The sequence below is a fragment of the Urocitellus parryii genome, chromosome 8 (assembly GCF_045843805.1).
Source record: "Urocitellus parryii isolate mUroPar1 chromosome 8, mUroPar1.hap1, whole genome shotgun sequence".
Classification (NCBI taxonomy): Eukaryota; Metazoa; Chordata; class Mammalia; order Rodentia; family Sciuridae; genus Urocitellus; species Urocitellus parryii.
The window spans coordinates 84,870,468-84,886,573 of record NC_135538.1 but is presented as its reverse complement, the minus strand read 5'-3'; the positions used below and the strand labels follow the sequence as shown (position 1 = coordinate 84,886,573).

The 16,106-nt window shown below is 35.4% G+C and overlaps 1 protein-coding gene across 1 annotated transcript in view; it reads left to right on the top strand.

Annotated features, from left to right (window-relative positions):
* The window catches only part of Rims1 (regulating synaptic membrane exocytosis 1), a 442,859-nt gene that overhangs the window by 225,293 nt on the left and 201,460 nt on the right, over positions 1 to 16,106 (top strand). The window contains exons 5-6 of the mRNA XM_026391365.2: positions 9,758 to 10,098; positions 13,997 to 14,853. Coding sequence (XP_026247150.2) covers positions 9,758 to 10,098; positions 13,997 to 14,853 — 1,198 coding nt within the window. The remainder of the gene's footprint in view (positions 1 to 9,757; positions 10,099 to 13,996; positions 14,854 to 16,106) is intronic.

The following is a 16,106-nucleotide window of genomic DNA, read 5'->3' as shown; positions in this document are numbered from 1 at the left end:
ATGTTTATCGATTTTATTAATAACTTTTAAGAGCTAATGTCTGGTTTCATTGAATTTTTCTTGGTTACATTGATTTTTTATTAATATTTAACTCATTTCCACTCTCATATTTCTTGTCTTTATTATTTTTTTCTTTAACCTATTTTGCATTAATTTATTTTTTAAAGATAGAATTAGGTCATTAGTTTTATAATTGTTTCCTTTGCAACAGAGTGTTTAAAGCTATAATTTCATCCCTAAGAAGAGTTATAAGATGCATATCACAGTATTTTTACTATAATTCAGATTAAAACAGGTTTTAATTGCTCTTGTGACTTTTTCTTTGAACTTGGCATATGGAGATCAATGTTGTTTAATTTAAAACGATAGAATACTTTTATTTTTGTTTTGAATACAGATCTGTAATATTTTTAAAAGGACAGTCTCTAGTCTATGCTGGTGAATATTCCATTCAACATTAAAAGAATAAGCATTCTGAGCTGTTGATGCAGCTTGATATTTTCAATAGATATTCTTTACCAGACTTCGCCCTGCACATGTGCAGGATTTCATTTGTTCAAAGACTCAAAAAGATCCATATATACCCATTTCTGGTACTAGTGTCATCCTAGAAGAAACACAGAAATCTAAATAAAATAATTTTTACCATAGATAATTTATATGTAATTTAAATTATGTTCATTCATTTAGTATTTTAGAATGCCTATCACTTTGAATAACAAAATAAAACATTTGTTATTACTTTCCTGTAATGATTCATTTTACAAATTTAAATGTGCTATATGCATTATTTAACAATTCTTTGTTTTTAAATTCTACCATTATGTATGATATTATAGTGTATGGTATCCCTGCCTGCCTAAATACAAAATATAAATAAGTAATATTTTGTTTTTTAAATTTTTTTACTGAAATTAGGAGGAGGAGCCATTAAAAATAGCAAAATAAAATATAAGATTTTAGGAACACTATCTTGAATAAATACACCAAATACTTTTGTTGATTTTCTATGTAGTATATTTGTTGGCTGGAGGGGAATAGCCACATAAAAATTTTATATTATCAATGAGCATATAAAGCACTGTATAAGAAATGAATAATGCAAATGTTATAAAATGAATATAATCTATTTGGGTATGAGGTGAAGCTAAAAATAATATATATGTGTGTATATATATATATGTATGTATATATATACATATAATAATATATATATATATACATACATATATATATATACACACATACATACACACATGTTATAGGGCTGACATTGACATTGTGTTCAGAAAACTGTAGATAGAGTATTTGTGGAAAAATAGCTGTTTATAATCAGAAAATTTGGAAAGAATTATAGTGTGTAAACAGAAGACTTTAATTCTATGTGGAATACAAGAAGCAACTTTGACTTCTGAAAGATCTGAAAATGATATGGAGGATTTATTTCAGGGCAATAAAAGAGGCAAGGAAATCAGGGTATCAGTTGTGGAAATCCTTGTAGAAAGAGATGGTGGTCTTTACTGAGGCAGTACAATGAGAGTATATATGAGGGAGTAAGTTTGAGTTTTGATGTTCAGGATCCAGAATTAAGAAGAATTTTTTTATATACCAAAGATTGAACCCAGGGGTACTTCACCATTGAATCACATTTCCAGTCCTTTTTTATATTTTTTATAGAGAGCAGTGTCTCATGAGTTCTTAGGGCCTCACTAAGTTGCTGAGGTTGACCTCAAACTTGTAATCCTCCTGCCTCAGATTCCCAAGCTGCTGGGATTACAGGCCTGCACCACTGCACCTGGCCAGAATTAAGAAGATTTGATGGAATATTAGGAAAATCATTAGACTAGGATCAATCTTATATTAATGACTTGGGTTACTATGGGTGGTGGCACTGTTGAGACAAACAATATGGGACAAGAGCACATTTTGGGGAAAGCATGATCACATCTGTTTTGTATATTTTAAATGTGAAGCGCCTGTGTGACTTCCAAATGGATCCATGTAGTAAATGAAAGAATATACAGGTTTGGATATTTGCACTAGAGATTATGATTTTAGAATCAGCAATTTATACTACAAAGTAATCTATTTGGTGGCAAAATAAAATTAAAATTCTATTTACATTTTTATCTTACTCATTTAAATTTCCACTTTGCATGTTTTATAATGCAGATATTGTATTAAATCTAGTAGGCATGAATATAATTTATTAAACAAATATCCATGTACTGTATAAGCCTTCTCCAAAAATATTGTTTCAGAAGGGGTTGGGATCAAAACGTTTTAAGAATCTCTTTACACCTCTCAAGGCAGCTTTTGATAAGAGATAAAGATGAGAAAGAATGAACCATGGTAAAAAAAAAAAAAAAAAAAAAAAAGAAAAATTTTAAAAAATGAACCATGGTATAGCATCTACTGAGTCAGGAAGAAAGATTTCAGCCAGGAATAGGAGAAGAGGTGATGTAAGAAGAAAACCAGAAAAGAAAACTGCCAAAAAGGAGGGCTGGTAACAAATTCCAAATACTCAAAAAACTCAGTAAGGGGAGAGCTGAAAAATGTGCATAAATGGAATTGTCACTTTGATAGAGATCACTACTGTCTGGGAAAGAAAAATATGATTGTAGAGATGGGAGTCAGATTTCAAGGAGGGAGCAGTAAATGAGGTGTGAGCAAATGGAGAGGGTGTGAATTTAGGTTGGTTCAACAAGTGCCTCTTAAAAAAAATTAGTTGTAGTTGGACACAATATCTTTATTTTACTTATTTAGTTTTATGTGATGCTGAGGATGGAACCCAGGGCCTCACCCATGCTAGGGAGCACTGTACCTCTGAGCCACAACCCCAACCCCAAGTACCAAATTTTAAAGAGAATAGAGAAAGCAGCGACTAGAGATTCAAAGGCAAATTGTTCCCATTGAAAGGAAAGTCTTAATTATTTTATATACTTTCGTGGTTATTACCAAGAGGAAAACATCAACAGAGTAGACAAGTTTTAAGACTTGATGGAATGAGGTCCTCACTAGGAGGACCCAGTGAGCAGTATATGCAGCTGTTTTTGATGAGTGGAGGGATACCTTACAATGCGAGACAGCTCCCAGAGAATAAGGGTTTATCATCTTCAGACGCTATTAAAACACAAAGATTGTCAGTTGAATAAAAAATACAATTTAGACCCATGCTCTAAATAAACAACAAAATGACATCAAAAGATAACTTAAAGAGATGGGGAAACATGGCAAAGAGGAGCTAAAGGAGAGTAAAAACAGCAATATTGGAATTCAATCAAATTGATTCCCTCCGTTTTATTCTCACTCCAGCAACCAGAGGCATCTTGTTACAGCCTAAGATACATCAAGTCAATTCTCTGATTAAAGCCTTCGGACAGCTGCACATTACTGTCTTCATAAAAGCAAGTCTTGGCTGAAACTCACAAAAACCTGCTTGGTCTGAAACTTTTATACTTTTTGACCCTTCATTTAATGTGTTCCAAATGTTCCTTGAAGCCATCAGGCAAGATAACCTGAAGGACCTTTTCTTTAGCTGTTTTGGCAGCCTGAGATGCTTTCTCCTAGATATCTGCGTAATGCACTCTTACTCAAATATCAATTTCTGTGACCAACCAGTTTTAAGTTGAGCGCCACCACCACATGGAACACCCAATGCCTGTTCTCTTTTTATGCGTGCCTTGATACTCACCACCATTGAGCATGCCACCCATCTTCACCACTACGTTTTGGTTTTGTCTGTCTTTTTTCATAGGAATATAAACTCACAGGCAGACTTTTTTTTTTATCGCTTTTGTTCAGTGTGGTAACTCCAGTGCCTCAAACAATGCATGGAACAGGCACTCAAAAACATCCAAAACAGAAATACAGAGAGAATCACTTTCTATTGCATGAAAACCTTCAGTTTGAAGATATATCAGCAGAAAAGTTTATGTGTTGTCAATAATATTAATATTATTGAATGTTTTTTATTCATCAAATACAATTTCATATATTATTTAATTTGGTCCTCACATAGATTCTATTAAATCATTTTCATTTTTATTTTACTTCTTTTACAAATGAGGAAACTTAAACTTGGATATGAGATCATCTGTCCTAGATAGCATAGTAAGAAGAAATGAGAAAAGAATTCCAGTACAGACACTCTGCCATGGCCTGCTCCTTTCACTATCATTCAGTTTTCATTCTAATATGCCATGGCTCGCCCAGATCCAAGATGATAAAAAGTATCATTTACAGACATTTACAGAAATATGAGCAGTGAGAGACACATTTGTGTAAACCAAATAAAAATAATGTAGACTTCGAGTGTTGTAATCAATATGATCAAATTGATAATTAAGTGCACATATATATTCATATCTCAATGGAAAAAAGTAATTTTCTTACTGGTGTCAGAAAATCCTGATAGCCCCCCCAAGATTTTATTTGTGTGATTATTAGAACAATAATGATTATCATTATCAATTATTAGCAATTATTAGTGTTATATTATTCATATATAATTAAGCACTTACAGAATTTCAGGCACTGTGCTGAGCAATTTGGATGGATTATCTCATTAAATTCTCAAAACAAATCAGTGAGATAGGAACTATTATTATCCCAGTCAATAGATGATGGCATAGTCCTAGAAAGGTCAATGCTAATCAGCCTGAGTAAATTGCATGCACATGGTGAAGCTGAGGGGCGAACCCAGGCAATTTAACTTTAGACACCAAATTCTTCCTTGCAAGTTAGCGATGAAATGAAGGATTGGCCACTAAATTGTGTCAAGATAGCTCTTAAAAATAATAATAATAATGTAGATCCCTAACTCTTCATACTTCAAAAAATTCTGAGGGATCAAGGGAAAAAAAATAAGTATTCAACCCTATAAGTAGTTCTTGAAAATAACAAAGAATACTTATCACAGCATTTTCTGAGCTAAAGTAAAACAGAAGAATTGCAAATTAAAAGAAGAATAGATATTAAACAGTCTCCTTTGGTTCTACTTCTCACTTCTGGCCTGTCAAAGTAGCTGCCATTTCCAATCTCAAGTTCTCTGAGCGCTGCTGGGAATGGCTTCCTTCCTGGTTAAAACCCTCAGCACTCTAGTTTAAGCTATGGCTTCCTATGTTTGTTTTTCACTACTACCATTTTCCATACATGTAGCAACATCTAGAAATTTGTTTGTATCTCTCTTTTTCAGAATCTTTTAAAAAATGGGAATGGGGTTTATGGCTCTGTAACATTTTTTGCTATTATTTAAATGAATCCCCTGATAGTTAAAATTTGAAACAGTCATGAGAGAATAGGGTTTGGGGTCATTATTAAATCATATGATTTTAAAAGACGAACTGACATTATCATGTTTTGTTACCATTTGGCACAACACTTTTTAAAAGCAAATTTGCAAAATAGAAAAAGAACATTATTACTAAATAATATTTATAGCAAAAGAAACTTTAAGGTATATAAAGAATTTTACCCAAAAATTTTAAAAAAAATGTTTTTAACTTGTAGCTGGACACAATATCTTTATTTTATTTATTTATTTTTATGTTGTGCTAAGGATCTAACCCAGCGCCTCACATCTGCTGGCGAGCACTCTCCCACTGAGCCATAACCCCAGTTTCCCATTTTTTTTACAGTATATTCTTTTAAGAAAATGATTTTAAGTATGAAAACGATTCGAATCTAAGTTTGATTTGATCAACAGTTTTCCACTGCAGACTTCTTTGTTAATATGAGAAAATGTAACCAGTTTAAAATAAGGTAAAGGAAATATCTCTATATAATATTTTATAGATATTAAGAAGTTTTAGAATCATATGAAAACATTTATTCTACAATATTAAATAAATAGAATACAAAGTTACAGGGAAATAGTAGTTATTTTAAATTTGCATAGAAAATTGCCCTAAAATGCTAAAAGTGGAAGCAGGGTTTGTAGTTCTTTACTCATTAAACAGAAACATTCTATCCTGTCTATTTTTAGCTTTAGTAAATCCACATGATGTATTTTATAAATTTCCAAAGGGAAAAAAAATCAACCTACAAAATATCAACAAGAACAACAGATTTGGAGATTCCCCCTACCATATACACTGCAACCAGAACCAAAGAGGACTCCTTCATTTTCATCTATTCTGTTATCTACTGTCTCAGCCACTTTTGTCAACAAAGTGAAATCTTAACCTTGATAACTTTGGTCCCCATTTCTGCTGGAGTGAGTGCTTCTCTGAAGAGAGAAAATAAGGAAAATGAGTAAAAGTATTCAGAAAATGCAGCAACTATAAGGTTACTTATTTTCACCTTTCACATTTCTCAAAATAGTACTGAAATATTTTTAAAGTAATATACTAAATTAAAATGAATCTTAAACTTTATCTGCAAAAGTGTAAAATGAAATTGTAACCACAATAATCTTTTTAAAATACCCACGTAGTTATATTTTCTTTTATACTATAATATTAAATACCCTAGATTTTTATAAGCAGGGCATTTGTGTTAATATATGAATTCTAGGGCTAGGGCTGTAGCTCAGTGAGCACTTGCCTCGTCGCACATGGGAGGCACTGGGTTCGATCCTCAGCACCACATTAAAAAATAAATAAAAATATATGAATTCTAGATCTCACAGTGATTAATCATCCTAGTACTATCACAAAAAGTAAATTTAAGACACATTTATTTTGATCTGAGTCTGCAAATATTTCACATGAAATTAAGTGTAAAGTACGTTTTCCATTTGAATGTCATTTTTTTTTCTGCCAAACTCCTGGTTTTATCTATGAAATTCTCTGTAGGCACTGTTGTAATTCTTATTATTACTCAGGGTAAAAAAAAATCCTGTGTGTTTTATAAAATGGTCTATTATATTTCTTAATAACTAAGTGTGAAAAACAGAATTTAAAATGTTGCTGGAGCAAAAGGTCAGAATAAAAGTTTCAGTTGTTCATTATTCTGATGCATGGCATGGAGTTTCAGAAAGCATGTTACATCACAGCAATCCTTCATTTGAGTTTGTATTTGATTGCTTAACATCTGTGCATTAAGATAAGTTATTGCACAGACCTCCTTTAGCTTAGATTAGTTTGGAACACATCCCAGGGTATTTAATCAGGATATAATCCAGCATGGTGCAATCTTTAGAAGGTGTGCATGTTTTTAATGAATAACACTTTGTGGTGGGTTTGAAATTATTATGCTTTTTTTTCTCTTTTTTTAAAAAAAAATCTGCTAAGAATGTCTACCAACTCACTTTTTGATTATTTATAGCTCCCTGCAAATATAATAGTTAATATTGGATTTGAAAAGAACATCAAATTTAACTGTTACTTCTAAATAGTTGGCTCATTTTGTACATGTCCACCAGATTCAATATGAACTGTGTTGAAAGGTATTACAATATTCTATCATAATCTAAATAGTTCTCTAAACTTTATAACTCATGCAAGTAATTTCCTCTTTAAATTTATTTGGTCAATTTCATAATATGAATAATTTTTGTAACTGAAAATAGAAATTGGGAGGTAGTATTTTAATAAAAAATAAACATCTCAACATCTTTGTAGTTAATATTGTTTTCAAGTTGAGAAAAGATTAGCCTCCACATATAATTTTAAAATATGGATTTTAAGCTGTTGTTGTACATAAGGAAATAAGCTGAGAAAAATTTGGAGTTCTACAATATTTTTACAGAATACTAAAAACAGATAAAATAAATTAAGCATCACAGAAAATGAGTAAACAATGTGCAAAAATTATTATTTATGTGTAAAAACTATTATCTAAAGTATCGTCTCTGATGTAGCTTATCTTGTCATTGTTATCCTTTGAATAAATCAGAAATAAAATTTAATGAATTTTAAAAATTTAATTTTTACTTAACTTTAATAACATTTTTAACATATTGCTCCTGTAGAAATTCAAAATTTAGAACTTGTGCAAATATGACACTAACAATTTATTAACTAATTTTTATAACACTTAAAATGTGGGGCAAAAAGATTGTGGTGACAGTTTTCTAGAACTTATTAAGATACATAATGAAGAGTATCCTTTCTCTGTCTTTCTATTATAATATTATGCGTTCTACCTTTTTACTTAATTTAAACCCTTTTTGGAAACTTTACAATTATAAATCTTTTTGTGTTTTCTGTATGTAAAAGAAATGTATATTTATCATAAATATGTTTTAATATTCTGTATAAAAGGACCTTTTTTGATAGCAGGTGACAATGTGCCTATTATAAATTTAAGAAATGCAAATTTCTTTCTCTATTTATTGATGTAAAATAACAAAAGTTTCATACCAATCTTTTAGGGCTAGGTAACTTCAGACTCTCTTATCACTGTCTTGTCAGTTAAAGAGGCAACAACAACAACAACAAAAAATGAAGAGCAAACATACTTCTGTCTCCATCATGAGTCTGGACAGAGGAAATTCATTGTCACTATTCACAGGAGTCCTGACCCTAGACTATTGCCCTTTTAATGTTATTCTTGGTACATTCATGTTCAAGAACTCCGGACTTCTGAGGGACTTTATGAACTCAAAAGATGGTGACATTGTGCAAAATGTAACCTTGTTGGGCATACATTTTAAATTGAAGCCACATTCCATAAACTATTTTTATGTAGGCTTATGCACCGAATTTTGCATCTTCTATTTAAAGAGAAGGCTTCCAGGGATGTGGCTATGTTTCCCCCGCGACTGCTAGTTATTGCTGTTGTTGCTACTATTATTATTCATCACTTTTTATGATTTTTGTCTTCATTATTACAATAATTTTACGTGTTACCAATACGAGAACAAATATATAAGTTTATTGTAAGTGGTGTTATCAGTGTCTCCAAATCACTGTTTGAAAATAACACTCTTGGGGAAACTTAACATTGGACTGGTCACATATAAACAAACCCAGCCTCAGATTTATTTGTTTAGTAATTATGTGTGTGGAAATTACATTTTATAACTTAAAATAAATTTGAGGTTAGTTTATTACTAAGAAATTAGAGAAAATATACAACTTGACATCTTTTGTGCCTATCATTGTTTCTCCATATGCATAATTTTTACTCTTTCATTTAATAATGAGTAATTTTTTTTTAAAGAGAGAGTGAGAGAGGAGAGAGAGAGAGAGAGAGAGAGAGAGAGAGAGAGAGAGAGAGAGAGAGAGAGAGAATTTTTAATATTTATTTTTTAGTTCTCAGCGGACACAACATCTTTGTTTGTATGTGGTGCTGAGGATCGAACCCGGGCTGCACACATGCCAGGCGAGCGCGCTACCGCTTGAGCCACATCCCCAGCCCAATAATGAGTAATTTTTTAGAACAAAAACATTTAAATCATTTGAGATACTGAGATTTATGTAAATAAATATTGATTCTAGAGCTTCATATGCATTTTCTAATCAATTTATACCCCAGACCATTTTTACTAAGATATTTTAAATGAAACTTCAGAGTCAAACATTTAATATATGACATATATATGGTAAAAAAAATCTCAGAATTGTTAATTAAAGATGGTGAAAAGAAAAATTCTACTCTGGTTTTCTGGAGGCAATTTAGGTAGAGATAGGTTATAGTCCAAGTATTCCTATACTTGACTGTGGCTTATGCAAGAACAATTTCCATAAGAAATTTGCAATGATAAATATGAAGACATTTATTTTCTATTTATGATGCATTTTAATGTATTGAAAACAAATTATTTACAAACAGTATAGAAAATTTATATTGTTCTCTCTTCTTTGAATAGGTTATGTGGGTATGCAATTTATGTCGAAAGCAACAAGAAATCTTAACCAAATCTGGGGCATGGTTCTTTGGAAGCGGCCCTCAGCAGCCTAGTCAGGATGGAACCTTGAGTGATACAGCTACAGGTGCTGGTTCTGAGGTACCGAGAGAAAAGAAAGCACGACTCCAAGAGAGATCAAGGTCTCAGACTCCCCTGAGCACAGCTGCTGCCTCCTCCCTGGACACTGCTCCTCCCAGTGCACCACCAGACAGGAGCAAAGGGGCTGAACCTTCACAACAAGCCATGGGGCCGGAACAGAAGCAGGCGTCATCCAGGTCTAGAAGTGAACCTCCAAGAGACAGGTAATAGTTCATTAATCCTGTAAACAAAAGTTAAGGTCTTCTTGAAGAACAAACACATTTTTAAGAATTTAACTTCGACTGGGAGGAATATATAGAAATAGCACTTCTCAGGCCATACACAGAAGGCAACAACAGGCCTAAGCTGTTTTGTCTATTCCTAAAATGTCTGTTCCATAGGAGACCTTTGTTGAAAAACTTCTTTCCTACCATGCACAATTGTAAGGATAAAATAAATCATTTGATTGAGCTACTAATTTCCAACCTTGAACTAAAAAAAAAAATCTCTTAGATCATTGTTCATTTTTAAATTAGTTCTTTAATTAAAAGTGTTCTCTGAACCAATATGGTAAGGGAACAGGATCTATTGAAGGATGCACTGGAACATCACAGAATTTACAAGAAGGGTGGGATGAGCCTTCAGATATCTGCATAGGCTTGTGGCCTGAAAGAAACAGTCTGATGTGAGGATGTACTCAAGGATACCCATTGGTATAATGCAAGTACCATAGGAAGAGTGATAGGAGGTGGCTGGTGAGGTAGTGAGGTGTTTTAGTTAGTTAGTTTTTTGTTGCGATGACCAGAAGATATAACAAGGAAAATGTAGAAGAGGAAAAGTTTATTTTGGCTCACAGTTTCAGAGGTTCAGTCTAGTCCATAGCTCTGGGGCTGAGGTGAGGCAGAATATCATGCCAAAAGGGTGTGGTGGATTGACATAGCTTAGGAAATGACAATCAGAAAGCAGAGAGAGATCTCTGCTCACTAGGGACAATGTATAAATTTCAAAGGCATACCTTCAGTGACCTACTTCCTCAGCCACACCCCATCTGCCTACAAAATTCTTGCTCTGTCTTACACATGAGTTTTGGGGGGATACTTAATACCTAAACCATAGCATCCTGTCCCTGTACCCCTGAAAGCTCATGCCCATCTTATAATTCAAAGTACATTTAATCAGCTGGGCATGGTGGCACATACCTGTAATCCCAGTGGCTCAAGAGGCTGAGGCTAGAGGATCATGAGTTCAAAGCCAGCCTCAGCAACAGAGAGGTGCTAAGCAACTTAGTGAGAACCTCTCGCTAAATAAAAATATATAAATTAGGGATAGGGATGTGGCTCAGTAGTTGAGTGCCCCTGAGATCAATCCCTGGTACCATCCCTTGCACCAAAAGAATATTCAGTTTATTTCCAAGAGTCCCTATAATCTCAACAATTCCCGCATTGTCTAAAGTTCTAGTGGAAGATCTCATCTGAGACTCAAGATGAACTCTCAGCTATGAGAGTAAAGATGAAAAACAGGCTACATAACTCCAAAATATAATGGCGTGGAGTAAACATTTCAATTCCACAAGTGAGAAACAGAAAACAGAAAGAAGGGATAGGACCAAAGCAAGACTGAAATCCAGCTGCACAAACAAGTTCTGTAGCTCCACAGCAGACATCTATCTGGGGCATATGGTATTGAGTTTTCTCCAAAGGGCTTGTATAGAGTGTTCATGGAAGTTCGTTCGTTCTCTCTCTCTCTCTCTCTCTCACTCTCTCTCTCTCTCTCTCTCTCTCTCTCTCCCCCCCCTTTGTTGTTCCCTTCCTCCATGATGTTTCTCCTCACCTTGAGCCCAGAACTATAGGGTTGGCTGACCATGGATTGAACCTCTGAAACTGTGATCCAAAATAAAACTTTGGTCCTCTAAATTGTTCTTTTCAGGTCTTTTGGGCACAGAGACAAAAAGCTAAATGAAATAGAAATTGATAACAGGAGTGGGGTAATTGCTGCTTCTAATACATGAGGGGACAGGTTCAATTTTCCAGATTTTATCCTAAGCATGATAGCATGCCACTGAAGATTTAAACAAGGGATAATGTGACCAGGTAATTTATTTCAATCAATTGCTTGATTCATTAATAAAATGTATTTATGGACAAGACAGTGCTATACTGTAGGAAATAGTGCTAACAAGGATGACATAGCAATTCTCATCATGAGGCTTATAGTGTAGGGGATCTGTTAGGATTTGAATTAGGCTCAATTACTTTTGTCTAACTCTTATTTATCCCACTAAGTAATAGTAGGCTCCAAGTCATCTTTTGATCCCCTTTTCAAATAAAGTTCATACTATATGATCTGGCACTTCAAAATTAAGCAGGTCAGGATAACAGTCAAGACTCTACCATTATAACCACCTCACAAGGTGTGGCAAGAATTAAAGGACAGTGTATGTTTCCAAACTGGCACATGGTAGGCATTCTGTGAATATGCCTATTATTGAAGTTAGCAATCATAATGTTTATTTACTTGTTTTCAATTCTTGAAGATTTCTTGTTTGTATTTTGCACATTGATCAGGACCTAGTAGAAATAAAACAAAAGTTGAGGTGAGAAAAAAAGTATAATTAGTGGAACAAAGAGACAAGATGGAGAATACTTTCCATTTGCATAACACTCAACTCTTCCATAAAGCATCTCCACAGTTGGTTTTCTTTACTGCTCACATGAACTCTGGGAGGCAAGCAAGTGTTATGTATTAGCATTTCAAGAAAAGCAATTGATTCAATATAAACTTCTATCAAGAGCATCTCTGCTTTAAGGAGCTACCAAATATTTGTATACAAGCATCACACTCATATGAAAGCTATCTTTGATAATGAATAATATGTGATTATACTAGACACCTTACACTGTAAAGACCATTATTTCCTTCAGGACCAAATCCCTTTCATTTCAAAGGGATCTTGAAATTCTTTACTTTTTCTCTTTACTATAACCAGCATGTTCTTACTACTACTCCCCACAACATATCTTAGTAACTGCACCTTTGCTAAACCACTGGAGAAATTGTCCAACTTTTTTTACCCATTTTTGCCTGTATTTTTCTCTATTTTCATTGTTGACACCTGCTTTTGGATTCCCAAACAGTGATATAACCTTTGAAGAGTCTTCCTTTCAGACCTTAGAATTCCAAAATAAGCCTTGGGTTGCTTCCATTTGAATGGAACATTAGATCATATAAATACACTTAGCTAAGTTATCTAGTTTTTAAAGCTTCTGGCATAATAGCTGGAACTTCCCCAAACCAGGTGCACTTCAGTGTACAAGGAAGTACTGAAAGGGACAACAGAATGATACATTTACCAGACTGAAAGATCACCAAACCCCTTTCCTTTACTTTTATCTTTGCCAGTATGTTTGACAGCATAGGAAAAAGTAGAACTCCAAACTATTTGCTTCTCTTGGATCCTATTCTGAAATGAGTAGAAAGAGAGGGAGGAAGGGAGTATGAATAACACTTTCAAAAATTGCCAATGTTTCTATTATTGTTACTTGAAGAAGTTAGAACCAACTTCTGAAAAAGTGTTTGAGTGTGATCAAGTCAGAAATTAATTTGTTCTACTATTGATGAAGTGCTATTAGAATTGATTTCTGAAATGGACATTCTTGTACTTACATTTCAGTTATAAGTGATTGTTACCGTATTATCCACACATATCAAATATATATTTGGTTTTGAAGTAATATATGTATATATTATTCTGCTCCTATACTAACTATAGTATTTTCATCGAAGACATTTTTAAGTCTTTGAGACACAAACAGAGGGTAGCATAAAATTTGTCCATTGATTGAATTAATTTATTAATGTATTTTATTGTTTCAGTTAAAATGAAAAACTTACATTGTGAAAATAACTTTTCAAGTCTTTGAATATATTGTGTTGCAAAGGGGTCATAAAAAAACTTAAGCAATACAGGTTTAATGGAGCTCTTCATCATCTCAATTAATTAGACGTGGGATTCTAATTATTTGGAATGCTTCAAGACTGGAATGCAAGATGAAATGTTACTTAGGTCTTTTCCTTAAATTTAATCAATTGCTTTCCTTCATGACGTTCCTTTGCATATCACAGGAAGAAGGCTCCAGAGCAGAATGGCAAAGGAGCCCTGAAGAGCGAGAGGAAACGCGTGCCAAAAACCTCTGTGCAGCCAGGGGAGGGGGCTGTGGAAGAACGGGAACGGAAAGAAAGGCGGGAAAGCCGAAGGCTTGAGAAAGGGAGATCACAGGACTACCCCGACGTGCCAGAAAAACGAGAGGATGGAAAAGCGGCGGAGGATGAGAAGCAAAGGAAAGAAGAGGAATACCAGACCAGGTACCGCAGTGACCCGAACCTGGCGCGGTATCCGGTGAAAGCGCCGCCTGAGGAGCAGCAGATGCGCATGCACGCCCGGGTGTCCCGAGCGAGGCACGAGCGGCGCCACAGCGACGTGGCGCTCCCGCGCACCGAAGCGGGAGCCGCGCTACCAGAAAGCAAGGCCGGCAAGCGAGCGCCGGCCGCCGCCAGGGCCTCCCCGCCGGACTCGCCCCGGGCCTACTCGGCCGAGAGGACTGCGGAGACCAGGGCGCCCGGCGGCAAGCCGCCAACGAACCACAGCCCGCCTGCGCCCAGGCATGGGCCGGTCCCCGCAGAAGCCCCGGAGCTCAAAGCCCAGGAGCCCCTCAGGAAGCAGAGCCGCCTGGACCCCAGCTCAGCGGTGCTCATCAGGAAGGCCAAGCGCGAGAAGGTGGAGACCATGCTGCGGAACGACTCCCTGAGCTCTGACCAGTCTGAGTCCGTGCGGCCATCGCCGCCCAAGCCGCATCGGTCTAAGAGGGGCGGCAAGAAGCGGCAGATGTCAGTGAGCAGCTCAGAGGAGGAAGGCGTGTCCACTCCCGAGTACACCAGCTGCGAGGACGTGGAGCTAGAGAGCGAGAGCGTCAGCGAGAAAGGTAAGGGCGCGGCGCTGTCCCTGAGCTGGGACTTTAGCCAGGCTTCCAGGTGCCTGTGCCAGGGTGAGAGAAGTTTGAGTGCTCGGTTAGAGATGCGTGTGAGCCAAGCTCAGTGGTGTGTGTGTGTGTGTGTGTGTGTGTGTGTGTGTGTGCTCGCGCGCCCGCGCACACGTGCCAAGCTTAAAGATGCATGTGGGCGGGGTTAGAAATTCGTGTGTGCAGGGTTAGAAGTGAGTATGCTACGATCTGAATGTACATGTGCCCTGGTTAGAAGTGCACATGTTCCAGGGCTGGAGGTGAGGTTTGGAATGCTCATGGACAGTGATTCATCCAATGGAAGGTTTTTGACGGATTCATTGATTGATTGATGGGATTTTTAAAAGAAAGAACTATAAGCTCTAAAGTTGAGTTAGGAGGCTTTCTAACTGATTTTGGTCCCAGTCATTTTGGGAAATGGAGTACACACTCATGTTTTTTAAGTTATTTGGGTGTGGGTTTCTTTGGAGAAAATAACTGATTTTCTAGAAAACAAAAACTGTACCCCATAAAGAATAATGTACTTTTTTTCTTCCAAAACTTCAGTTGGGTATATTTGAGTCACACTGGTAGCATTTGTCAAATTTCAAGCTAATTCTCCTCACAACTTGTGAAGAAATTACATCATGAGGGTATTATACATTGAGTTTGGGGTAGTAACTTTGAGGTATGAAGTTCACATTCCAGAAGTTTGGGGGGCATGGTGTGAAAGGCTGACTTTTTTTTTAAATGTCTAAATCTGCACTGTACAATATACTATAGCCTCATGTAGCTGTTTAGACATAAATTAAATAAAATTCAATAAACTTAAAAATTCAGTTTCTCCATCATACTAGCCACATTTCAGGTGTTCAATGGGGATAACCACAAAAAGTCCCATTAGGCAGTGCTTATCTAGAAAATACTTCAATTTAAAATCAATTTTCATACATTTTTGAAGGTTATTCTCATTTTGATTCTGTTTTCTCAGATTTAAACTGACCAGAGTCTCACTTTGATGGTAGTCATCATCATTGCTGCAATGTTGAGGTCATTGGGTGATTCTTAATGAATTTTTATTTTGGGGATTTTTTTTTAAATTATTGGCTTGCTTTGTAATTGCTAATGATGTACTAGGTATTATATACTTTATTTAAGAGTCATTTTTCTTTCTCATCTTCTGTCTCTGAACTGCATGTCCATGTCCTCCCCCTGCCACATATATGCTCAATCTCATG